The 27,629-nt window shown below is 40.6% G+C and overlaps 1 protein-coding gene across 3 annotated transcripts; it reads left to right on the top strand.

The window, feature by feature from the left end:
* Positions 1 to 51: 51 nt before the first annotated feature.
* Positions 52 to 27,606, top strand: kank3 (KN motif and ankyrin repeat domains 3). 3 transcript variants are annotated; one of them, XM_066644862.1, is made up of 12 exons: positions 52 to 131; positions 3,031 to 3,078; positions 13,161 to 13,240; positions 13,804 to 15,405; positions 15,688 to 15,796; positions 15,962 to 16,201; positions 17,722 to 17,812; positions 18,051 to 18,270; positions 18,377 to 18,519; positions 20,069 to 20,269; positions 20,800 to 20,898; positions 23,149 to 27,606. In XM_066644862.1, the coding sequence occupies exons 3-12, from the start codon at positions 13,204 to 13,206 to the stop codon at positions 23,206 to 23,208; spliced, it is 2,802 nt and encodes a 933-aa protein (XP_066500959.1). In that variant the 5' UTR covers positions 52 to 131; positions 3,031 to 3,078; positions 13,161 to 13,203; the 3' UTR covers positions 23,209 to 27,606. The 3 variants fall into 3 exon arrangements, with proteins under 3 accessions (XP_066500959.1, XP_066500960.1, XP_066500958.1); XM_066644863.1 differs by lacking the exon at positions 3,031 to 3,078 and having other exon boundaries at positions 68 to 131; positions 15,694 to 15,796; XM_066644861.1 differs by lacking the exon at positions 3,031 to 3,078 and having other exon boundaries at positions 68 to 131.
* Positions 27,607 to 27,629: the final 23 nt, after the last annotated feature.

Below are 27,629 nucleotides of genomic sequence, written 5' to 3'. Positions count from 1 at the left end.
GGACAACCCCTTTGTCAATCATTTACCTCAACAGCAACTCTATTTGCGAGAGTTACTGCAATTCCCATTTGGAAAAATCTGTAGAGACGTGTTTTATCTGGTTTTAAGGAGAAGAACGGGCCACAAAGAGGGTGAGAAACAAGTATTTGTCTTTTTCTTAGTGCATTAAACAGAGGGAAGATATAAACATGACGTTAACTTTATTCCTGGGCTGCTGTGGCACGGTTTTGTGAAGCTGAAGTTGGGTCTTATTCCACAGTCTAGTTCCACCTTAAATTTTACAGCGGTTCCATTCTGGCGCCTCACGGTGTTCTGTGGATGTTTTTTTGAGGATGTAAAGGCTGTTATTTGGGTTTCAGAGTGGATTCCGAAGCCACAAAAACGTACTTCAAACTACTTTTTTGACTTCTGAGCATAACATTTACTGCTGAGCCATATCCCCTTCAGGCGACTCAATTATCGTCCCGCCACCTCCTCGTAGAGAGGAATGTTATCAAGTAGCTCCCTCAAAACTCCCAGAATATCCCGCGGAAAGGAATTTAAAGCGACATCTTTTTTTGGGAACTGCTGCTGACATGACCTCCTTTAAAATGTGTTTTTTTTTTCTTTAAAAACTTCGTAGCTGCAGTTTTCACATTTAATCCATATTTTACATTTTTGATTTAATTAATTTACGTAAGGAATACCTTGAATATATCGTGTACCATTCGTACGGAGAAAACTTGTTCGTCTAAAGCTGTATTGGGGTCTTTCAGATTTGACGAGACACGCCCTTCATTTATATATAAAACACTGTTTTGTGACCACTTTAACCTTTAGCTTACACGTTCTTACCTTTCCAGTAAAATATTAGAAAGGTAAAGTGATGGTAAATCTGATATAAACCTATAGAATTGTCTCTTGTGCGCTTACTAAATTATTTTGCTGGACTACTTTATCAAACAAGGAAAAACCTTGCCGTTTAAATTGCTCCATATCGTGGAAGAGCCAACTGTTCGATACGAATGTGTTTGTAGAATTAAAATCAGTTAATATAAACAAGCTGAGCTGCAAAAAGAGCCATTTTGTCATAGTATTTGTATTATAACATACACCTTTTGTAATCTGGATATCCTCTTTTACAGCATACAACACTTTAGCCCCGCCCATTCACACTGACGTTATAAAGAGTGTTAAAACCGGAACTGCTTTTTGAGTCTGGAAGTAACTTTGTTGTGAAAGGTGCAGGGGGCAAGAAAGTGGGCCCTCAAATCCATGTTTGAATTACAGTTAATCATCATTATCATCATCATGAAATGAATGTGGAGTAATGGGGAAAATTATCAGATTGTGTTTCCAATTAGTTAATTTTATACGGTTGTGTTTTGGCTTCATACTGAGATGTGTCACGTAGGGCCTGATGACTTGGGGTGGAGATGAGGTATATCTGGAGGGTATTATACAAAGCAAGATTTCTCATTTTAGCCAGATAACTTAAGCCCAAGATCAAGCTTGTCATAATAGGAAAATAAATCCTCAGGCTTTAAGTTATCTGGCTAAAGAAATCCTACTTTGTGGAACAGCACGCAGGAGACTTTTAGTAAAACTTGGTAAAATAGACACACACCGCCTGTATCTGGATAAGAGAGTGTCTCATAGGTAAGCAGAACTATGAAGTAATTTATGATAAATATCTTTAGATTGATTGACAGTTATATGAAAGGAAACAGTTGAATAATAATAAGATTGGACAAGGCTAACTTTACTGGGAAGTCATTAAAGAGAAAATGAACCAGGGAAAATAGGAAGAGCCAATTAATAAACCCATGAACTACAAACATTGTTTAGTATTTTCTTTGCTGAAACCAAACTGCTCCTAATATTTTTCCTAATATTGAATACTTTGTTTCCTAATCGTTTTGTGTTTTTAAGTAATTCCATAACAGAATTTTACACAAGTTTAATAAGATGAAAGTTTTATGAAATATCTGTTGTGCCGTGTTTATCTCAGCATTGAGCGACAAAACAGAAGCACAAAGTTTTACCGTTCTGTCGTGTTATTGACTAAAGTTTATTCTTAATTTATTGAATAAATTAAGCAAAGATGGCATTTAGAAGAAGTATTTTACCCAGATTATACAGAAATGCCAACCCGTTTCTCCTAATAAATGCAGCACAGTGCACTTCAATGGGCACCATTCATGTGGATAAAAAAACCCTAGTCATATAATCAGTATCGGAGGTGTTATCTAATCTAATAATCTAAACTTTTCTGCGTGGTCTTGGTGCCGCTGTCCCAGACTGTTTGGACAGGTATCTTCAGCAAGCTGCTGTAATTTCAGATTTTCAGACTCCACTCTCAAGTTGACGGGGTCCAAACAAACATAGAGTGAGAGAGTCCAGATACACAATTCTAACTGAACATTTGGCATCTGTGTTTTTGCCTGGAAAATTAGAGGTTGTAATGTGATGACACGTCTCTCACCGGAAGCAAAGAAGACAAAATTAAATTAAGTTGTTGACTTGCACTCTGAAAATTGAACTTGCCTCCTAAACAGTAAACTTTCACATGCTTCACATCCCGTGATTCTATTTATGGACGGTTCCCCAGCTTAGGCCAGTGGCTCTCTTACTGCCCTTCTCCTTCATTTCCTTACAGGATAGGATGTCTTTCTTCAAGGCTTTAATTTATCAAGCATCTTCCTGTGCTAGTAAAAATGAAGGGATCTAAATGGCTAATGTGTACAGTTAGCAGAACAACAATAAAAATCGGCATCATTTTAAATGTTAAGGATATAAGCAATGTCTCTTCGACAGGCTTGAATCTAAAGAAGCTTTCAGCATTGTTGGTAGATTCCAGTTCAGTGCCTCCAAAAGCGACATTACAGATGGTTTAGACCTAAAAATTTGTTCTTGGCTGAGAGGCAGGTACGTGGCACAGGCTTTTTAGCACAGTATTCACCAAAGACGACTTGCCAATATCAGCATTACAGCTAAAAACAAAACATAACAATTTGGATAGAAAATAAACTGGCTATTTTTGTGTTGCAGATGTGGTCCTTGGTTCCCATTACTGTTACTTTAAAGAAACCCTTTTCAGTAAGTTTCTCTACACCATTTTACATCAAATTTGATTGAGCAGTTCACAGCTCAGCTGTTAAATCATGTAGAAATTTGGGAAATCAGTGGGAATTCCCCACAACTATTTTACATCTCATTTACAAATCTGATTTCTTTAAAGAACTAGACATTAAAAGATTATTTTTCATGAATCATTTTTGGTCTCTAGATATATAAAACAGCGTTAGCAAGGGAGTAGGCAAAACCACCTTAGATACTTATTTAGTAACCAATTTTTGCCATTATTCGGGGATAATATTTTTGAATTAATGTTGTTTTTAATGTGTTAATTCCTGATTCATTATTGGTTAGTCTTTTAACATTATTGTTGCTTTTATCTGTGTATTGTTTACTCTACTGTAACGTCATCAGCTTTTTGGACTATCTTGCCTATAAGTATTTTCTATATTTATGACTAGGTAAAGACAAGTATTAGCATTAGAATAACAGCATTGCAGCTACACAGTTATACCACATTGTAATTTAAATTTATTTTCACCCAATGGATTAATACATAAAGAACAAAACAATTCATTAGAACATGTCGGATAGTCTTTGTGTGACGTAAAATCTGAAAAGAACAACTGCCTTCTCTGCATCACAGTCATACAGGCACTAGGTATAATATAATAATAATATGCACAACTCAAAATAAACTTAGCTATTATGGCATTTTAGGGGCACATTTATTTATACATATATGTATGTATGTATGTAGAGCCCTGGCACATCTCACAAAGCGAAATAAATCTCACTTATGGCTGTATTTCTCTTGAAGCCTATGGCTTTAATTATCTTCTATCAGTTATGTGTACATTTTAGAACTAAATGTGCTCTGAAATGGCACAGAAAGAAAGATATATGGTTTTCTGTTGATAGGTTTTTAAAAAAATAACAATTTCTTAATTTCTTTGTGTTTTCTTTAGGATTTTAGTTGGATAGGTCTAAATATGTTGTACTTTACCAATGCAATTAATCATATGACATGATTGAAGAGCATCTCCTGCTAATCACATGTGCCATGTTTATTGATCTTGCTGGTGGTTACGTTGAACACCGTTACTGACACTGAGTTTACCTTTACTTTGCCATGGTGACGCCATCTTTGACTATTTTTCAATCTGATACGTCCTTAAGTATATACTGAACAGAACCCCACTAAAGGCTCATTCTCTGGAGTGTCTTTACTATTAAAATTCATTTGAATATATATTTAAAACCATGTTAACCAGGGCCTTAGCAAGTATCACAGTCGTGCTTGATACTGTAAACCGTTATCACTCAGCACTCCCAAAGATGTAGAACTCGTGTCTACTCCTACCACTCTTATCTGCTTATTGTTGTACCTCCTTTGGTCGTTTTAACAAGACACAAACACAGCAGGCTGCATGCGTTATGTCTTTTACAGGAACCACTTTTTGAGTTTTTACTACAGGCAGTTTCCACGTTGCTTTGCATCGCTTCCAGTTGTTTTCGCCTTTAATTGCTGGAGCGCTGTGAAAGATGCGCACGTCTGCTGACCGAGGCCGTTTTATAGCTAAAGATACCTTTTGAGATGGAAATTATACTTTTCTTTCATGAACCCTTGATTCATCCCCTCAGTAAACCTACCTTGAGTGTGACAGACTGACAGCTTAATTACATTTGGATTCCTCTCCTTGCCATTTGCTTTCAGCTTGAGGTTCACTTGAAGTGGCAAATCAAAGCTGGAGCCTGAATTTATGACTGAATGCATTCAAAGATTTTTTTTTTCTTTTCCTACTGAAACAGCTGCTTGTGGGATGTTTTATATTTCTTTTTCTTTTTGTTTTTAAATATATTTACAGGTAGATAAAAGCTGCAAATGAACAGTGGGGGATACTGAAAAAGAAATTCAGGAAAGCTTGTGTATTCTCTGTTTTACCTCAATTAGAACTCCAGCTAACACGTCGACTGTTTGTAGCCAGGGTAACATTACTGGGTTATACAATTTGCATTACTGTAGCTGAGAAGACAGACCTTTGACAGGTCTTTAAATCTAAGTACACAAGCAAGCTTTTATTGGATTAGGTCGGAGGGCCATGTTTTTAGGCTTTAAAACTATGTTGTTGTTGTTGGGTTTTTTTAAATAAATGAGTGCAATCACAGACCACCCTTCATTTATTTAATTTCCAGTCAAAAACGGCTCTTGAGTAGAAAAGTCTTTCATTTGCAGGAGATGTTTATATTAAAGATAGGAAATAAAAATACGTTTTCAGAATTGGATCCCATCACCGCCAGGACTAGAACTGTCAGGAAAACAGCTCTTAAAGTTATCAACAGCTGTTAAGAGGCTCTTACTGGGGGGAAAAAAAACACAAAGAAGGAGGAAATTTGTAACTGGAATTACTAGGAATGTGAGAAGGAGGAAACACGGCCAACTGTAATTTGGAAGGGTGCAGAAACGTCCCTGCATATTTCTTTGAAAGCCTGCAAACAGCAGTTGTGAAAAGAGTGTTATAATAAAGACACTTATGGCTTTTGTGTTGTTTGTTTATTTATTTATTTATTTATGTTTGTATTTTAAACCTTTTAATTTTTGGATATTTTTTATTTGTGCTGAAAATCTAATGGACATTAGAGTAGACATTTACACAATCCCGTATGTCTCTGGAGTCCTCTAAAGACAGATGTGTCATCCATTATGACCAAAAACAAAGGTAACGCACACTTGCGTCCTCATATGTACCTCGTTCCGCCGCCTGATATCGATCATGTTGCGTTATGAATGTGTTCTTCAAATGGACAGTCCATAGAAGGTTAGGGCTGAATGCTTGTTTATGGTCTGGCGCCTGATGTGTCAGTGACTGCAGTAAGTGATGCATCTGTAGTTTGTTGTAATTGGTGGATCATAAGAAATGGTGTTTTGCTGTGAAATATGGAGCGCTGTAATAAAAACAACAATAATGAACTCCACATCTTGTGTTCTGTTGATGCTTTATGTTCAGAGACTGCGAGGTTTGATGTAAACAGCCCCATTTTGTCACTTCTTTTGCGGTCATAACGTTTCACAGACAAGAAAATGATCTATATGTCACTTGTAATGATGGCTTGTGTGTTATTTGTCCTCAAAGAAATGTGTTGTGCAGTTTCTTACAGATGGGAGAGTGAGAACCACTACTTGCTTAAAATTACAACTGTTTTTACTGAGAACCAGAATAGCCTCTGCTGCATTGTTTGCTATAAATTAGAGAGGAGAGATTGGAAGAATGTTACCTCGCTAGTTTATAGGCCTTCTGCTGGACATGGGACCTAAGTAGAACTGGGGCTCCATGGCTTTGTTTGTGCATGAGGAAATGTGTATAGATGTACAATGGACTTACCATCGTTGCCAGTTGGCAGGATATACTTATTATTGAATTGCGCAGCAAATGCCATTCAAATGCACATCTGAGAATTAAATTTGTCGTCCTATATCTGTCTTCAGCTGACAATTCACAAAGAGCTTCTCTATAATTGGATCTGTATTGCCTCGAGTATCCATTTAGCCTCTCTTAAAATGTTACATACTGTTGTATGCAGGAAGGCAACTTTATGTTGAGCTCTTTTTAGCCACAAGCACTTGATGCTAATGATATGACTTTGTCGACTCACTCTGGTCTGTCACCTCTTCTTATCCCAAAGCTGTGTTAAGTCATTTTTGGGGAGTGAGACTGTGAACAGCTGGATGTTATGTAAAAAAAAATCAAGGGGGGTGGGGATGAACATGGAATTCCCCTTCCTTTCTGCTGAATGGAGCAGCTGAGTGTACCTAAGCTCTGTTTTCTTGTACTGTAGAATTCAACAGAAATTTGGCGTATTTAGTGGGGTCTGTTTTTGTTTTTTAACCCTTTTCTTCTTTCAGGGAAATCATGTTCATCGCTTTTGCAAGCAAGTTGTCGTCTTTGAGTTGATGTCTCCACTCTATATCCACATGACTGATGATTTCATTACTCTTAGACATGCCAAAATGTAATAATGAAATAATAAAGACTTTATTTGTGTGTGTGTGAGTGTGTGGGGGGTTAAACTTTCAGTTGTTTACTGTGGTTGTATTTGATGCCCTGGTTACTCTTCCAGAAGTAGGCTATTTTTTTTTTCAAGCGCCATTTAGTTCTGGTCTAAAAGTCTGATAGGTTGAAAAGCATTAAGGCAGTGCTACAGCTAAAGAGGGACAGAGGCAGTAACATTTGGAAACTAAGCAACTCCCAGATTTTGTACTCAGAAAGGGCCTGCATTTCCAGTAAAAGTATTATAAAAAGTCACACTACTCAGCGGCGATATATATATATATATATATATATATATATATATATATATATATATATATATATATATGCGCCTCAGCACTTGGTGACACTGATTTGTAAATGTATGTGGTCTGCCACTTTGTGGCCGACATGCTGTGGTTTCTAAACACATAGACTTTTCAGTAAAACCGCTCAGAGTTGTACGAGGAATATTTAGGTGGGGAGAAATGTCATGAACCAACTTGAATATACATTGAATGATTCATAACAATTTTCATCATTCCTGAAATATTGAGTCTTTACTAATCTTTCTTTTGAATCTACTTGTCAAAGATTAGCAGATTACTTTCACTTTAGGCAATGAATTCTTCACTCAGCCCCTTATTCAGTTCCTCTCTACTCCTTCCAGCTCTTTTTGTATATGAGATGAAGATGTGAGGGAGTGGACTGGAGAGCAGAACAAGGAGACTTCAGAAAATTTGCCATGTATGTGGCATAATGGTCCATTATATAGGGTTCAAAGTGCCTTTGTGTGATATCAAGAATCAAGGGGCTTTTTTGTTATTTGAGTTGTCCAAAATTTTAAGTTTAAAGACATAATTTAAGGCTTCCTACCCTTTGTAGGTTTTTGAAATGCTGAACTGGCCTCCAAATGTAGCTTGGTTGTTTGGTCATGTGAATATTTTGACCTTATTATGGGCATTGCAGGCCGGCGCCATTTTCCCATTTGTTTTGACTGCAGTGAATGTCTGCACTCATACAGTTGCCATTTTATTTGTTTCTGTTTTAAGACTGTTTTATTTTCACATCTTCATTGCCATCATTCAGCAGCATTATGGTTTACTGTTAGAAACGACTAGTTTCATTGTTTTTTAATGTAATGGTGTGTTGTGCATTGTACACTTTTTTTTTTTTTTTTTTTAAAGTCCCATAACTAAAGAAGTGCAAATGCAGTTATGGTAGTGAACATTGCATTCCTGTACAGTCAGCTGATACCAGGGAGCAAGAGTCTGCAACTGTGATTTGTGCTCTTCGTTTCCTTGTTTATATCCCTCTCCTCTGGTTTTGAGGAAGCAGCTTGTGGTCCCTTGATCAGTTGTCTGGCACTCTGAGTCCTGGAAGACAATAGGGGGCGTCTCTGGGGGCTTGAGGGTGTTATCAAACCTGCTTCCCTTCAGGAAACTGCAGATGTGTAGCACAGTTAAGTTGAGGAACATGAGAACGTACGGCTGCATACTATAATGCTCATCTGTATTGCTAGGCTCTGTTGGTGTAGTTTTGTGATGGCAGTTCAAGAGCCATTCTTTTGTTGTCACTCATTCTTCAAGTCCTTTTAAGCCTTTAATGCTGCTTTTTCACTGCATGGAACCTACATGACTCTACTCGACTTGGCACGGCTCTTTTGACTTTCCACTGGCCAAATCTGGTACCTGATCCGCGGAACCAAGTACTTTTTTCATTCCCTGCTCGCGCCGGGTTCCAACTGTGGCGAGTAGGTACTAAACAGTGATGTGTAAACCCTGCAGAGCGCTGATTGGCCAGATAGACGTGACATGCAGAGCTCATTCAAATCTAGCACAAACTTGCAGCTTGTAAAATCTCTTAAATTACAACAGCTTTTACATTTATTTTTATCGGACTCACAACAGCAGCTCGTAACATTACCTCGAGGTGTTTTGAAGATATTTATATACTCCGTGGGCTGATGGCCGACAAATTTCCAGCGAAAGCCGAATGTGTAACAAGGAAAACTGATCTGTGGGAATCGGGTAATGGAGCTGTGTTCAGTCCAAAAAACAAAAACAAAACTAGAATACACAATGAATAAACAGCGCCTAAATTTACCGCCACTGTTGTTGTGGTTTTCAAAATTAGCGATTCCAGTTAGAGACTGAGTTTTGGGATGTTACCAGCTCCATTTCATGGGGGAGCTGTGCTAGTGGAAAAGTGACGAGCTTTATGCGAGTCGAGTCGTGTAGAGCCGGACCCATGCAGTGGAAAAGCATCATAAGTTTGACACACATTCCAGGGCTGACTTTGTGTACTGAAAACACATAGGCGCAGCTTCCCTTCCCTTGTAGTAGAGTGATGACACTGAAACCTCCCAGCTTTTAAAATGGTGAATATTTGTCTGACAGTGGCTTACAAGAAACTGTTAAAACGTTTGTTGAATGTAGGTGGTGGAAGCAGACATACAACAAAGTCCAAATTTGCTCATAACCAGAACAAATCTTTGCTGGAAATGATGTAAACAAGTGCCCACAGATTTATTTCACACTTGACTAAAATGCCATGTTCCGAATTATTCATTCCGTCTCTCAGTAGTCAACAACAGAATTTTCTTACAAGCTTTTTCAAAAGCTCTACAGCGATCTTCTTGGTGGAGATCTCCAGGTTGTGTGTGAATGCATGGCAAGGGTTTTAGGAGGATTTTTCATGAGGAGGCTATAAACCACTGCTTTTGTTTTAAATAATTTACTTTTATAAACCAATTAATTCACTAATAAACCGAAGATAGAAACTTTAACAGTTTTAACTTTAAAACGTATTTCAATATCTCCCTTATTTTCTGCAGAGCTGCAAAAAGCATTAATTCTGACAGAAGTATTGCTTTTAAAACAGTCCTGCCGTGGCTGGAATTCAAATCAACGCAGCTGGTGGAGCTGTGGAAAGCTGTTTTTCTGTTTGTGTGAACCTTCCATCCTCGTGGCATGTTGTTAAAGAGAATGGGGGCACTGAGAGGAATGTGTGCCCCCCCCCCTTCCCTTCCCTGTAATTAGGCACTTATCAGCAGACTTTGTAAACACTGCGATACGTTTCTCAAAGGGAAGGAGATGAGGGAGTTCAGCGAGCTGCTGGTCCAGGAAACAAGCTGACACGCGGTATCACGGTCAAGCATGACTGACTGATTTAAGGCAGGCCTTGATGTAGTCGACCCGTGTAGGGCACGTCTGAGTGTACACATCCCGCATCGAGAACACCGTGTGAGGTCAGGCGCCTCGGTATAACACTGTACCCCTCCAGCAGCAAAAACACCACTCTGCCTCATTAAATATGAACACATTTGTCTGGAATGAAAAACAACGTGTGTTATTTTGTATTTGAATAATTGGTAACAGCTATTTAATGAATTGCTTTTTCAGTTTAGTTCTGATGAGTGACACTGCACTTCTGACTTATTCATTTGTTTTAATATATTGTTTTAACAACAGTTAAAATGTAAAACATTGCCATTAAAAAAACAATATATTTAAATATGTATAGCTCAGCCTAAAAATTACGTTTGTTTATTCATTCATTCATTCATTATCTGTAAGCGCTTATCCAATTCAGGGTCGCGGTGGGTCCAGAGCCTTCCTGGAATCATTGAGCGCAAGGCAGGAATACACCCTGGAGGGGTGAAAAGTTGTGAAGTGGATTGTAACAGTGTTTCTCAGCTGACTGAGAAATGACCGCATGACATAACACTCTACTTTTGTTTTTGATATTTGTGCACCAGCAATTACGAATTCCTCTAAGGGTTAAATCAGTGTAATAACCTTCTTCTCTTGTTTCACAGCTTACAATCTGCCCATTCACATTGCTACTTTTTCTTTTCTTTTCTTTTTGTACACATCCACCTACACCTTGTGCCCAAATTACAAGTCCGAGCCTGGTCACATTAGCAGGATATGAGAGGGAAGTGTGTGGTGGAATGTGCCTAGGGCTCTGCGAAAAACAGATCTGCACACACAACATGCTATTGCCACCCCCTTCTCCACCCCTTCCTCTATATCTGTGTTTTCCTGACTGCATGCATGTGTATTAAGTGTATTTCCATGACTAGCTTTTTCCAGTACTGGTAACTGGTGCTGTTTCTTTAAAAATGCATAAAGGAGCACCAGGTGAATGTGTGTGTTGTGGATGAATGGGTGAAACTGTTTTTTAAAAAAGGTAACCAGCCACAGCCTATGTACTAATAGCTCTGTGGGTTAGATCACAAACACATAGACCTTTGTGTTGAAGTCCCTTAATTGCCTGTTTCTTGCTTTTCTCAGAGCAAGTGGTTAGTGGAATTCAAGCTACATACAAGGTTCCTTATTGTAGTAAACATGGTGGATGATTGCGTCTAAAACGACTGCAAACTCTATGCTTTTAATGATTCTCTAATAAAGTCTAGCACTTGTTTTTGTCAAACTAGGGCTGGACGATGTGGCCATGATATTTTATATCACGATATGGTACTTAATTTTGGTTCTGATATTCTGATATAATTCTGATATTGATATAAACAACATGAAGATCACAGAAAATGGACAAGAAGATTCATATCGACTACAATGAAATGATGCCAGTGCCCTGTAATAAACGTCGCTGATATTATTTACAGATGCCGTATATAGAAGTATTGAAAGTGTGTTTAAAAATCAACAAAATATTCTGTATTGCTATATATATATATATATATATTCATTCATTCATTATCTGTAAGCGCTTATCCAGTTCAGGGTCGTGGTGGGTCCAGAGCCTACCTGGAATCTTTGGGCGCAAGGCGGGAATACACCCTGGAGGGGGCACCAGTCCTTCACAGGGCAACACACACACTCGCACCTTCACTCACACACTCACACCTACGGACACTTTTGAGTTGCCAATCCACCTACCAACGTGTGTTTTTGGACTGTGGGAGGAAACCGGAGCACCCAGAGGAAACCCACACAGACACAGAGAGAACACACCAACTCCTCACAGACAGTCACCCAGGGCAGGAATTGAACCCACAACCTCCAGGCCCCTGGAGCTGTGTGACTGCGACACTACCTGTTACTACTATGTTACTATGTACATGAGCTTTTTTTTTGCTTATGTGGTTGTTGAAGAAGTTCTTTGTAACAGGCTGAAATGCTGGGCCCCTAATGGGGTCTCCAGGTGTGTGTAGTGTTTGCATCTTCGGCCTGTAGAAGCAGTGTAGCTGTAGCTTCTACTAAACACATCCCTGCAAGGACATGATTGCCCAACACGTTGATCTGGATCTCCATCATTCTGATACTGTGAAAGGCTACGGTGATTACTGTTTGTATGGATTATGTAGGCTTAGTTTGCTTGTAATTTGCTACATGATGTCATGCTCTGGACCTCAGGCTTGGGACAGATGCCTGGATTTACCTGGGTTAGCTTTACTTAACAGTTAGGTTTTGGATGTTTCTTACGTAGAGACATTGAATACTGCTAATGTGCTGCTATAAGGGCTGTTGTCAGCTGTAGAACTCTGCGAGAGCCTCTATAGCTATGAAATTACACATAATATGTCAGAATTTGACAAGGTAAATACTACACAAAATCCTAATCTCTCCTCCTGGATGAAACATGTTTCATCTTTCTCATGTCTGGGTCTTCCTTGCTACGCTCGTGGTTTTCTGGTAGAGCCCGTATTCCTGTGGTGATAAGGCATTCTGGCCCTTTTCTCAGAGAGCACCTGGGTTCATTCTTAACATTTCTCAAAATAAGAGTGCTGATCTATTATCAGATTCCTCTCTTGTACATGATTGTTGTACTCTGACAAAGACAGGTCCTAGACAGGCAGCTGTGCCCTGTAGTTTTACGAGTATAAATTGTCATATCAGTAAAGATTCCTGTTGTTAAATAGTTGGAATGGAATCCTTCATTGTTCCTAAATCCTTTCCTAGACCAACAAACATTCAGAAAAGCATGATAAACCTGTAATCACACTATATATGTTTTATATAAATACATTATATGTTTTACATTCTTAAATGGCTTTTTGCTTATTGTAGATTTTTGTACATTTTTATTATTTTGCTTTTTACCTCACAGGTCCTGAATTGACTTCTGGAGGGGCACCAGAAGGTTCCAGAAGATGACCCAATCTGTGCACATAAACCCCAAGCTTCCAAGTGAGTGTTTGCCTTGATAATTGTAGCAGGAGGTTATAAAATAGCAGTTGTAGCCCAGTGATGTGGCTTCTAAATACCACCCAGATGTCCAGGATTTCTGACAATTTTATTTATTTATTTTTTTCCAGAATATTTTATATGAGGAATAATTATAAAATATAATACTGTTATATTATTTTGCATTTTAATATGAGATTTATTGTTTGTTATTTTCATAGTGCTATGCCAAAAACCAGTGGTTCTGGTGACTAGCACAACAGAAGTAAAAACTGCTTAAACTTTAATTGCCTTTCAAAGCAGCCATTTAGTAGCATAAGCAACACATTTTTCAGGATATAATACATTGTATTAATATGGTATTAGATATGTCGTAACCATTTACAAGAGGAAGGTGGAAGTCCATTTAAATAATTATATAAATTATAGGGAAATAATATTGATATCTAGAGGTAATTGGGCTCCTAACAATTGTGCAAGACCTGGTGGACAATCTTCATCAAAAATCTCCTCATTCATGAAATATTGCCCCATAAACTTTAGTTTTTTTTGTTTTATTTTTGCAGATTTGGGTGCCCCTTTCCATTGTGCTACTCAGGAAGAAATGGATCAAAGCGGATCCTATTCTGTAGAGACGCCATATGGATTCCAACTGGACCTGGATTTTCTCAAGTATGTGGAAGAAATAGAGAGTGGTCAGAGTATGCGAAGGGCCCACATGAGCCCTCGCAGATCATCCCGTAGTGACAGAGCCTCTCAGAGGAGTGTAGGGGGTCGTGCAAGTGGCTGGACATCTACAGAGTCCTTGGCATCCACAACAAGCGAGGACGGACGCTCGGTTCCGCCACCGCTTCCTCGAAGCCATGTCACATCTCAGAGTAAGTCCCAGCCACTTTCACCATCTCTAGTTTTCAGCCCCACCCTGCCTTCGCTTTCAAAGATTCCACCTCCGCCACCACCACGTAACCCGAGAGTGGAGAGGACGCTGCTCGAAACAAGCCGTCGTCTGCAACAGGAGCAGTGTTTCTTCCCAAATGGTATGGGGTCCCCTCTTTCGGACGTTCCCAAGATGACTGTCAAGGATGGAGGGTCCACCGGGAATTTGTCTGCATCCTCCCAGCTCTCTCCAGATGGTCAACTACAACAGGTTACACCCATGGTGCAGAATCCTCCTTCTAGCGGCTGGACCAGGATTAGCCCTCAGAACTCCGGCAGGAGCACCCCAGCTTCCATCATTGGGGCATCCTCTATTCCCCCAGCGCAGCTCCAGACAGTACGAGAGCAGATGGCTGCAGCCCTCAGGCAGCTTAAAGAGATGGAGGAGAAAGTGAAGGGAGTACCAGTGTTGGAGAAAGAAGTGGCTACGCTCCGCAGTGAAAAGGATAGGCTGATTGTGGCCCTTCAGAAGAAAACAGAGGAACTAGAAGCTTTAGTCAAAATGCAGAGTGACAAAGCTGTGGCAGTTACTTCGGATCCCGTAAGTTCTGGTCAAGAGCTTAAATCCAGTAAAAAACTAAAGGAACATCCAGCTACGATAATCGAGAAAAGATCTGTAGCTATAGGACATGACATCCCGCTTGAAGCAGTGGTGGTTTACAGTCGTCTGGATGCTAAGGATGCAGTAGTAGAAGCTGCAGTTGATGTCTGCCATAAAGCTGTAGAGACTGAAAAGCTGACCACGCACAACCAGGAAGTCCAGGCTGAGGTCCAGACGGAAGAGGTGTCCGTCTGGGTGATGGAATCTTTACTTGGCCTCTCGAGTGAGACTGAACGAGAAATGGACAACCTGCAACAGACAATCAAATGCCAGCACGCGTCAATCCAAGTCCTGGAGACACAATTAGCCCAGGCCTGTCAACACGTGGATGAGCTGAAAGCTAAGGAGTTGGAAAGGACGTCTAAGGTCTTGATAGGGAGAGGGACCCTCGTCAAACCGGAGACTGCTGAGGCCCTAGTGGAAACGGAGCGTTGTTTGAAATCCTCAGTAGGAGTCTGGGTTTCAGATGCAGATTTTCCAGTGGCAAAAACTGAGCAAAGCGTTCAGACAGACTCTGTTGAAGTTTCAAAAGAAAAGACCCCTGTGATGCGGGTCAGCACAGGTATACAGTGGGAGAATCTTTACAGCACTGACCCGCAAGACAGTCAGGAACAGTCCGTCTCTGCAGAGGGTGAGTAAGAAGTAACTGTCCATCAGGTAGTGGACAACATTCTTTATTCTTAATAATGATTTTAAAACAACATTGTACTTGGGTTCTTTCTCTGCATTCTTAAAAATAAAGGTTCTTTGTGCGATGCCTTAGAAGAATCACTTTTGGTTCCATAAAGAACCATTTTGGAACTTGGATACGAATCCTTATGGAAACAAAAGTGCTTATTCTATGGCATTGCTCAAAAACATTTTGTAGCACCTTAATTGTGATGTATGTTTATGTATTCCACTAATTAAAAAGCTACAGGCCCTCTGAAATCGATCATGAAGAGAAAAGATGGGAGTGGTTCGGCAGCAGCTTGCAGCATGGGGAAGAAGAGCTTGAAATTCGTAGGAATTCTTAATGGAGGGTGAGGTTTCTCTTTGTTTTTCTTGAAAGTCTTCTCACAGTTGTGGTCCAGATTTCATTGCAATCACTTTAATGTGTCTCATACACGTCCCGTTTACGTTGAGTGTGTCTTATGTCCTCTTCGTATGCTGACTGTGTTACTGTCATCATTCACCATCCTGTCTAGGTATGAGTCGACGTCTAGTGAAGAGGAAGAGGATGATGATGAGGATGAGGAGGAGGAAGGAAGCTCCTCTGACGGAAGTGGGGCTGGTGCGTGCTCAGACAGCAGTGAGGAGGAGGCAGCAGCTCTGGAGGATACTTCTGATGAAGAAAGGAACATAAATTTGGATGAGAGCGATAGTGATGAAAACACAGCAGCTGCTGCAGAAGCTGTTAAGGAGCAGGTTGAAGAAGTGAAAGAAAAGTAAGCCACAGATCATGTTTATTATATTGTAACATGAGGGTCCAAAAATCAGATGTGGTTTTCCACTTACAGGAAATGTACTCGGTCAGCTATGCACACACACTAATGTAGTGTCTGTTTATTTATTGTACGATGACCTGGTCACAGCTGCGCCATGCTTCCTGATGCCTTGGGAGATTAGAGTATGAGCTACAGAATTAGGTGTTAAAACTGCTGCTATGAGTATTTTTAGCCATTTACTTTTGTCCTTTTTAAGCTAGTCATACAGTCTTGAAAATCACATAAGCCTGTTTACTGGAAGTTACTGAACAAGTTCATGTGGCTTAATATAATGAAATTATACAGGAAAAGATGGCAAATATCTTGCACATAGCACCCACGCCAATTCATTTCATCCATTCATCCACCCATTATCTGTAAGCGCTTATCCAGTTCAGGGTCGCGGTGGGTCCAGAGCCTACCTGGAATCATTGGGCGCAAGGCGGGAATACACCCTGGAGGGGGCGCCAGTCCTTCACAGGGCAACACAGACACACACACATTCACTCACACACTCACACCTACGGACACTTTTGAGTCGCCAATCCACCTACCAACGTGTGTTTTTGGACTGTGGGAGGAAACCGGAGCACCCGGAGGAAACCCACGCAGACACAGGGAGAACACACCAACTCCTCACAGACAGTCACCTGGAGCGGGAATCGAACCCACAACCTCCAGGTCCCTGGAGCTGTGTGACTGAGACACTAACCTGCTGAACCACCGTGCCGTTCCAATTCATTTCAGTTGAATTTAATTTTATTTATAGAGCGCATTTTACAATTAGTTTCCCAAAGCAGCTTTACAGATAAGATACAGATGAGCATCACTGATGGCAGTGACAGGAAAAGGTTAACTGATAGAGCATGAAGAGGAAACCAACACACAGAAAGGGAACACATCCTCCACTGGAGCAAAACATTAAACAATGGACAATACATGAAGTCCAGAGTAGAAACAAAGACCAGTATGAATGAAGAACTACAGCTAGAATGAGTGTGTGGTGGTCTATAACGTCCATCTGACCGTATTCCAAAAACACCCTCACCAAAAGCGCCTCAGGGGTCATTGGCTCTATTTTCTGGTTAACTATGAGAAACGGAAATTTTCTTTAAATCTGATACGTGGCGGAAATAGCCCTTTCACAAACTCCACATTCCAATTACAGGAAAATATCTGACCGTTCTGTTTTCCTCTTTTTACACAGATGAGGGGAAATTCCATCTTTCTGTTCTTTTCTTCCATATAAAGGAGACAGTATGAGGATGGTCCAAAAATATTGCTCTTTAAGGGCTACAGGCTGTTCTTGTCTTTTAATACACTGTTATAAATAAAACCAATTTCTCCAGGTCAGAGGGACTTGATGTCCCCTGTATGCTGTTCTTTCCTCTCCACCCATGATCCATAGCCCTAAAGATGGTCTTTTTTGTGTTTTTAAACATGGCGGACATTTTTATTTCTTTATTTATTTGTGTCTATAGGTTTGAGCTGAGTTCAAAGATGCGCGAGGCTTGTCTCATTTTGAAGAATCACTTGAATGATGGCACCAAAACCACAAAGAGTAAAGAACTGGTAGGAGCTATTTTTCTATATTATATTTAAACATATTATATTAATGTTTTGTAAAAAAAAACATTAGCCGATAGCATGGCTGCCTTCATCATAGGGATGATAACTTAACATTAATATGGTTTGCTATGTTTTTGTGTATGAAAATGACATATTGCTCCTTGTTCCATTTGATATTACTTCAGAAGTGACCTTGAAGTCATTAAACACAGTCAACTTGTGTGGACTTTTATTGTTGCAGCTGTCCAGCACTCACACTGTGCAATTGGAATGGTTCCGTGTGTCTAGTGCTAAGACGTCCCAGCCGCCGCGGGTCTCCAACTACCTGATGGCCTTCTCTGAGATCTCCCCCGTCCTGCTGGGGCATGTAGTCAACATGACTGATGGCAATGGCAACACAGCCTTGCATTACAGCGTCTCACATTCCAACTTCACTGTAGTTGGCCTGCTACTCGACACAGGTTATTAAAAGTTACAGACTTGTCAGGGTCATGTAAATCTGGATTGCTGTGGTAGTCGTTTGGACATGAATGTAAGTTTATATGTGTGATGGTGTGCATTGCATAGGGATGTGTAATGTGGATCAGCAGAACAAGGCAGGATACACCGCTGTGATGCTGGCAGCTTTATCGGCTGTGAAAGAAGAGGAGGACATGCTGGTTGTCAAGAAGCTCTTCAGTCTGGGCAACGTCAACGCTAAAGCAAGTCAGGTGAGTCCATGTTTATTACTCTTACTACCCCACTGAGTGTGGATGACGGCTGGTAGGAATCTAGCACTGTGCCGTTCTAACAGGCTCCATTAGTTTTTAAGAGCATGGTTAGCTGCCTTAGTGAATTTGAGGGAAGAATTCCTTTCAAGTATAAAGGGTACGCATTGACGTCACTTTCCGGCTGGAACACACCCCCTCAGACGGACTGAGTGGAAGAAAAAAAAACAAAAAAACATTGTTTTAAAAGGAACATCTGCAATTGTGTGGAACCGCAGGTCCCTCTGGTTTGTTTATGTTCGGAAGCTCACTCTCTTTTAATTTGGAACAGTGTGTTTGAGGAAAAAGAAATGGCTTTGTACGTGGCTGAAGTTTAATGAGAGAGAGAGAGAGAGAGAGAGAGAGAGAGAGAGAGAGAGAGAGAGAGAGAGAGAGAGAGAGAGAGAGAGAGAGAGAGAGAGAGAGAGAGAGAGAGAGAGAGAGAGAGAGAGAGAGAGAGAGAGAGAGAGAGAGAGAGAGAGAGAGAGAGAGAGAGAGAGAGAGAGAGAGAGAGTTGTAATAGCAGAAGAAGATGTTTAGAAACATTAAAATAAATAAAGATACGTTTAACATAGAACCAGTTCAGTGTCTGGAACCTACGTGGAATCACTGGAACACACCCTGGAGGGGGCGCCGGTCCTCACATATTCACTCACAATTTTGGACACTTGAGAAATCTGTCCTCCTACCAACGTGTGTTTTTGGACCGTGGGACGAAACCAGAGGAAGCACACGGGACACGGGGAGTACACACCATCTCCTCACAGACGGTCCAGCTGAGATTTTCCATCAATCTGAGGAGCTGAAAATCCTTTCAGCATTCATTCATTCATTCATTCATTATCTGTAACCCTTATTCAGTTCAGGGTCGCGGTGGGTCCAGAGCCTACCTGGAATCATTGGGCGCAAAGCAGGAACACACCATGGGTTGCCAGTCCTTCACAGGGCAACACACACACGGACACTTTTGAGTCACCAATCCACCTACCAACGTGTGTTTTTGGACTGTGGGAGGAAACCCATGTGGACACAGGGAGAACACACCAAACTCCTCACAGACAGTCACCCGGAGCGGGAACCTGCTGCGCCACCGTTTTTTTTTTCTTTTGAGTGTGGTTCTGTATAGAACCAGTTATTACTGAAAGACACTTGGATTCATTCAACCAATCCATCGCTGCATTCACACTGAAAGCTGTGGCACGCTACGGCTCCGTCAGCCCTTTTGCCACTCAGTGGGCGTAATTGCAGTGACTTCAGCCTGCTGTGACGTCATGTGCATATACACTCTATTGTTGCAATGGTGTGGGAATTGTGGGACAGTGCCAGCATGACATATTTTATGTACGTATCAGCTAATGCCACTAGATAACTTTAGAAAATGTATAACACGTGACAAACACTTCATTTTGCAGTTACATAACCACAGGCGCAACCTTGGCTGATCAGTTACATTTCAATGTAGAAATGGGATATGTTATATTTTTGATCAAGCTGCTGTGTCTGTGTGCTTCAGGCTGGTCAGACCGCACTCATGCTGGCGGTGAGTCATGGACGGCAAGAAATGGTGAGAGCGTTATTGCAGTGTGGTGCCAGTGTGAATATACAGGACGACGAAGGCTCCACAGCGCTCATGTGCGCCAGCGAACACGGCCGAGCTGAGATTGTCTCTCTGCTGCTAGAGCAGCCCGGCTGTGACATCTCCATCGTAGACAATGTAAGATCACCTGCTACAAACTTGTACACACCCGCTGAAAAACAGCATGCTGTGAGATTTAAGGTGGAAGAGAATATTCAGTAAAGAAATTCTCCACTGCACCAAAACGAAGTGCACTGTCCACTGTGTTAGACACCTACCTCACTGGTCCACCTTGTAGATATGAAGTCAGAGACAGTAGCTCATCCTCTTGTGTTTTATCACTGGACACAGGACACTGTTGTTGGGCTATTCTCAGTCCAGCAGTGATACAGAGGGCTTTTCAAAACTCCATACTAACACACCAACCGACATCAGTGAACAGGGTGAAAGGACGCAAACAAAGTATGCAGAGCAACGTGGACTACAGTCTAATTGTAGAAATACAAAGTGTTTCTGTACGGACAGTGAGTGTAGAAACAAGGATATGGTCATAATGTAATGGGTGATTACATATAACACGGACTTAAACATATTACCAGCAGTTTTACAGAGAAAATAAAGGTTTGGGATACTGGGCGAACACTGACCTTCTTGTTTCATCCCTTTAGGATGGCAGCAATGCCCTGTCCATTGCCCTGGAGGCATCCCATAATGACATTGCTGTGCTACTCTATGCACACATGAACTACTCTAAAGCTCAGGCAGATGTAAGTACTCCTTCATCTTGTGTTTTATCGCTGCAGTAAATACATTTTCATCTTTTACTCGTTTGTTTATTTGTTGATACCTGCTCTTTGGGCAAGGCTAGGTATGTAAGGATTTGATTGAATTCAGCCACACAAGCACAAGTGAGGACAGTTCCACTGCTCCATAGCTCAACCCCTGAAGTAGAATATTTGAATGGAGGTTAATAAAGTTCATGCTCAGGCTGCTCCAGAGCGTCTTAATTGGTTTCGTTCTTCTCTGTGGAGATTATACAATGCACAGTTGAACGTGTCCACAGTGGAGTAGCTGAATCCAAACTATAGGGCATTTACCGTTCCTAAACTTTCAACCGTATCGCATATAGATCAGAGGGTCAGGGTTCACGTTCACCTTCACACACTTAATGTTTACTTGATGCAGGGGCTGAACATCTCATTAGTTTAACAGTTTAAGTTTAAAAATAGCCATGACCTAACTTCCATGTGCTATTTCAGTCCACTGCTCTGGGCAGGGTTTCCCAAAGGCTCGGTTGTATGAATGCCATTGTTAAAGAGTGGAGCGTGTGTTACATTCATCACTCTCTCCCGGTTAAGACATTGAGGCTTATAGAAACTACCCAAATTAGGACCATTTCAGTGGCAAATTAATAGTCAGTATTTAGACTGTCACAAAGGTTGATGCCTGGGCTTTTTTTTCTATTGTAAATAAACCAACTCGCTTTCCACATATCACACTTTATAAGATTACATTTTTAAAATTCACAGCGATGGTCTGTTCATTATTTAAATGTTTGCATAATATTCGAAAAATACATTTAGTCTTAGGATTTTTTACAAAAACTTAAATATCCTTTAGGAAAACAGACAGTTTCTGAATGATGCCTTGTTTGGATTTTGGGGAAAACACCTCGGCGACTTCCATGTTTAGTGAAGTCTTTATATTTCCTGATCAGTTTGAGATTAGATTTGGAGTATTCTCAGGGTCATTTTTTTACAGCATCAGTCCGTGATGATGGCTGTTCATAAAAACAGGTTTTAGTTTAAAAAACAAAATCATTGCCAATTTTCCAACTACAGTATGATCTTAAAAAATAAAATGAGTTGTTCTTTTATAAATAGCTCAGGTTTTTGGAACCTTCTTCAGAGGCGTTACTTTGGTAATTCATTTGTAAAACTGAACATCAACAAGTCAGCTTTCATTTAGTTTGTCACAGAAATGTTTAAACAAGTCATAACCGTTATCTTCAACAACTAGATCAAGAGCCTTACTCATTTAATGAGTAAAAATATATTAACCAAATAATGGTGCTTCAGAGTGCAGGACTATATAGCTATTAAACAGCTGTACAGCCCTTACCAAGAGTAAGCAATCTGTAGTTGTTAAAATCCCCCTTAAGTCATCGATTAAACCGTTAAAAATCTGCTCTTTGTAGAAAGAAATATTTAGAAGTTACTTCTTAAAAAAAAAAAGTCCTCACATCTATCTCGAGCCACTCCTCTGCCATTCGCCTTCAGCGTGAAACCTCTGCCTGAGTTGATGAGATTGGTTCATTAGGTTTATGATGTCAGAAACCCTGACTGCAAGTTCAGACTGTTTTTAAAACTATGCAAGTTCAAAGGAGATATGCTTAGCCTGTAAATGCTTCTAGATTTTATATATATATATATATATATATATATATATATATATATATATATATATATATATATATTGCTTGACAAAAATTCAGTATCAGTATATATCACAATAACAAATGTTTCAATAACAATGCTATGATTTTAAACACTTTCAATAGATGTTATTTACAGCCTGTCACTGACTGCTGTCAGTTAAATGCACACACTTTTAAAGTTAGTTTAAATATATTAATATTGACCAAGCTGATAGGTTCATGTTTGATGGTGATGTCATGTTTCTTGTTTGTTCTTCGCAGTTTTTCTGTGGTTTTAGTGTTTATATCAGTATCGGAATTATATCGTGTCGAAGAAAATGAAGAAATATATCATGATATTTTTGGCCGTATCGTTCAGCCCTAACCTCAACACACACACGCTTGATTTTCACTGAAGGGGGTGTTACATTAAAGGGGACCCAGTAAATTGACGAAGGAGTCGGTATTAGTGGGTGGGGGGGGATAAAATCTGCAATTCTTGAAGAAAATTGTTGAAAGTAGTCTCATTACTTTGGGGCAGTAATAGGTCAGAGGTCATGTGATGCATATTCAACTTGTTCCATCACTTTGTTTCTTTTAGGTTCCCAAAGCAAACCCTCGGAGTCCGTCCAGTCCTAGAAAAACATGGCCTTCTGAATAATGTAGTCCTTGCTCAGACATATGGGGAGACATGGATATTAGCAGGACTAACTATCTTGACTGGAAACTAACATTTGTTTTATATAAAAAGTTTACATGTAATATTGTATATGCCCGACGTTCACTTTATATCCAGTTTTATGTCGTTACAATCACGTTATAGTGCAATTATTATTGTGTATATCATCAACAATCACGTTAATTTTAGGGGGGAGAACAGATAAATGTCTGTAGATGGTTATAGATCATTGGGGGGGGGGTGTAAAGACGAGGGTCAGGACCTGGGTCTGTTTCTCCATATGGTTTATTTGCAAAGTCGTGAGCCAACTACGTTTTGGCTACGTCTGATATTTGTTCATAGTTCTCAGAGTGGATTAAAGTGATCTTTAGGCCAAACTGATGCCAGCCTAGGTTTAGTTCGAAATAATATTGTTGTTTCTCACAATAATTATTTTATATACACTGAGAAGCCAAAACTTTAAGACCACCTGTTTCACATGCTGTAGAATGGTGCTTGTGCCATTGACAAATAAATATCACGACCCTGAGTTCTGTCAGAACGGTCTGTCCACAGCAACTGCCTCCACCTCCTACTGTACTATCCACAGTGCAGCCTGTTGTCATCACTTCTGCTGGTAAAGACTCATGGACGTCCAATCGATGGGGAAATGGAAGCTCATCTCGTCAGACAAGACCACCTCCTTCTAGTGCTTCAAGATCCAGGGTTCAGCATGTTGTCGCTGGCCAATGAAAATTATGTATCTACAAAACAACAGCTTTTAAAGAGAAGAAAATCTAAACTTTTAATGGAAGATAATGTAAAAAGATTCAACTACAAATCCTTGTTCGTGAGTCTTGGATGTCCACCACCTTGTCATCTGTTTGTGATTTGACCTCACTTTGACCATTGTCAGCAGGTTCAGAGACTTGCCGGTTAGAGCCAAAACATCTGGACGCCTCCCCCCCATCTCCCCCAACAGTTGGCCTGTTCCCACACAGCATTTTTTAATGTTTTGAACCTGAGCAAGTTTACATCATCAGATAGCGCCTTTTATTTTGATTTGAGGCGCTTTTACACGGCACAATTGAGCAGTTTAGTTGGAGTCATTTTGTTGGCAGTAATTCATTCATTCATTCATTATCTGTAACCGCTTATCCAGTGGGTCCAGAGCCTACCTGGAATCATTGGGCACAAGGCGGGAATACACCCTGGAGGGGGCGCCAGTCCTTCACAAGGCAACACACACACACTCACACATTCACTCACACCTACTGACACTTTTGAGTCACCAATCCATCTATCAACGTGTGTTTTTGGACCGTGAGAGGAAACCGGAGCACCCGGAGGAAACCCACGTGGACACAGGGAGAACACACCAACTCCTCACAGACAGTCACCCGGAGGAAACCCATGCGGACACAGGGAGAACACACTACACTCCTCACAGACAGTCACCCGGAGGAAACCCATGCGGACACAGGGAGAACACACCAAACTGCTCACAGACAGTCACCCAGAGGAAACCCATGCGGACACAGGGAGAACACACCACACTCCTCACAGACAGTCACCCGGAGGAAACCCATGCGGACACAGGGAGAACACACCACACTCCTCACAGACAGTCACCCGGAGGAAACCCATGCGGACACAGGGAGAACACACCACACTCCTCACAGACAGTCACCCGGAGGAAACCCATGCGGACACAGGGAGAACACACCACACTCCTCACAGACAGTCACCCGGAGGAAACCCATGCGGACACAGGGAGAACACACCTTGTTGGCAGTAATTTTCCTGTAATAAGACTTTTTTTTCCCCAAAGGCAAATATTCAAATATTTTACAAAATGTCTCTGCAAACACTGCCAGTAAACCCTGCGCCTCAGCATTAGACCCTGTGTATATGTCCTTGAGTAGACCAGAGTGATCCCTTTGCCGCTTTGTGTGTTTACAAAGTGCACTGTCATCACCTACATGTTCCATGCCCAGACCCACCACCTCGTGCACACCTGGGTGCGGTACAGAGCACTCACACTATTCAAACGAACTGTACTAAGTGGGTCAAATGTGCCCGGGCATGGTGCGGATTTCTTAATGCGAGTACACACTTACTACCACATCCACCACTCAGCTACATGAAGCAGCTGTTTCCTTCCTGTCACTTCAGGTGTGAGTGGTCCTAATGTTTTGGCAAATCAGTGTAAATGGGTGAGATACATATTCAGAGCTTGGGAATATAGCTTTTCATAAACTAGACTCATATGCAGAGAAGTGATAATCAGGGAGAACATTATATCAGTGTTTGTTATGACATATCTATTACAAATAATCCTCCAAGCCAAAGAGTAGTTACTGCAGAGATTGCTTTTCCGTCCTGGGGTGTCCCTGCCTTCCACAGCTTTGGCTTTAAACTCAACACTTAGAATTAAAGCATTAGATTGAACATCCTTCACAAAGATTGTTGCACTGATGTATTGTTACATTCACAATAGGACGTGCCTTTTTAAAGAACCACAGACCTATGCAAGCAGGGGTACCCCATCATTAGGACAAGGAAATAATGCCTAAGTATGATTACTGTGGGTTTTTATTTAATACTATCACAAGTCCAGGCACATAGAAAAGTCTCTGTAAGGAGTGGGAGGAGATGGAGTAGATGAATAACTCAGGCCAGGTCAGTGGTGAGATACGTTATGAAGAATATTACACCGGACGTGTCACTGTGGTTCAGTATTTTAGGATCATGGGGGAGGTTTGGGTAGCACTGCGTCTGTTTGAGGAAGGTTCAGCAACACTACCCCTTTAGTTGTCCATACTGGGAGACTTGATTTATATCTAAATTTAATATATGACTGATATTTACAACAAAATCAGATACCACCCTTTTTAAAACAGCCATTAAAAACAAGTTGGCCATTTTAGCGTTCATTAAAGACATTACACAGGAGCCTCAGCTAATACATAAATGTGTTGTTTATATATTTGGAAGAACCACAGAGTTGTCTTCTCACAGTGGAAAGTGCCTCTGGTGTGTTTCAGATGTGAAGCATGAGCTGAGCTCGATTACAGTACGGTTTATCTGATTCTGAGAGGCTCCCCCTCCCCACTGCTCATAATGTCCATTGACTTTCATCCATCTAGACTCCTGAAATGTCTCATTTAGCCGGCTCAGATGCACATGTGAGGGAAAGGCAGATGAAGCATGTGAGGGACGGGCAGCTGTTTGTGTGAACCTTTGCGCGACTTTGGTGTCACAGATGTCTGGGGGGAGTTGGGAGGGGACACAGCTGGAACTTGTTGGTTGTAAGAGCTGAAGGACAGAAGTGTGAAAGTGGCAGTAGTGTGGAGAAGTCAAACACTGATCAGTTATATTATATATTTATATTTAGTTTGTGCAGTCTCTTGTTAAATGTTGGCTGTCCCTGCCACTTCCTGGACACTGATAAATGCCTAACTTGTGCTTAACGGCCATTTTAACAGAAAGGGTGGTCCCTGACTTTCGTGCAGTACTGTATATAACACTGAGTTCATCTATTAGAATAGAGAACACCATAGAGTTAGTTACCAGGGCGAGTTCAGACATTCACATAAGATCTGGGAGTTGCCTCATCAGAGAAAAATCCCCTTCTATCTCACATGGTTTATTTGTGCCATCTAGGGGTGAAATCACACACAGCTGTAGCCACTGAATCAGTGGGAGTCGATGGAAAATGAGTTAAATTAGTTACAAATATCTAGGTCAGTTGAATACACACACGCACTACTTTTGAAAACCATCAGTGTTTGGCTGCTTGAATTCAGCGTTTAATGTTTAATTACCGACTCCTCACCTCACAGTCAACTACATGGCTATATAGGTATATAGCTACATACTCAAGATATGTTCTAGACTCTGCCAGTTCTAGTCAAACCAATTATGTTTAGGTCTTTTAAACCTTGCTGACTGTTCCTTCCACTGTGTTCTTTAACATTTTATGGGCTACTGCTCTATAACTCTATTTCAGCTTGCACTATTGAGGTTCTTAACGCTAGCCTTTTCAGAGAGGAGTACACAGATGCCATCTTGTTTTCCACATTGTCTCCATCTCTGCTGCTGTATCCTTTCACTACTGCAGTAGCCCACAGTTCAATATATTTTTTAAATATTCTGAATGAATTAATAACTCTAATTTGCTCATACAGATATGTACTCAATACATTAGCCTACTTCCACTTCCACTTCCACTCAATGTTCCATTTGCCATTTCAGGAATTGTTGCCTGAGCAGAGAGTTGACACCTGTATACTGTAATGTATTATTACTGTATTGCTGTTTTTATTATGCTTTGTTACATGCCTTGGGCGACTTAAGCCACCTTTTTAAAACTGCAAATAAAGTTTATATTATATAAAATTTACACGTTTTTCCTCTTCATT

Source organism: Hoplias malabaricus, chromosome 14, assembly GCF_029633855.1.
Source record: "Hoplias malabaricus isolate fHopMal1 chromosome 14, fHopMal1.hap1, whole genome shotgun sequence".
Classification (NCBI taxonomy): domain Eukaryota; kingdom Metazoa; phylum Chordata; class Actinopteri; order Characiformes; family Erythrinidae; genus Hoplias; species Hoplias malabaricus.
This window is presented reverse-complemented; position numbering and strand designations above follow the sequence as displayed.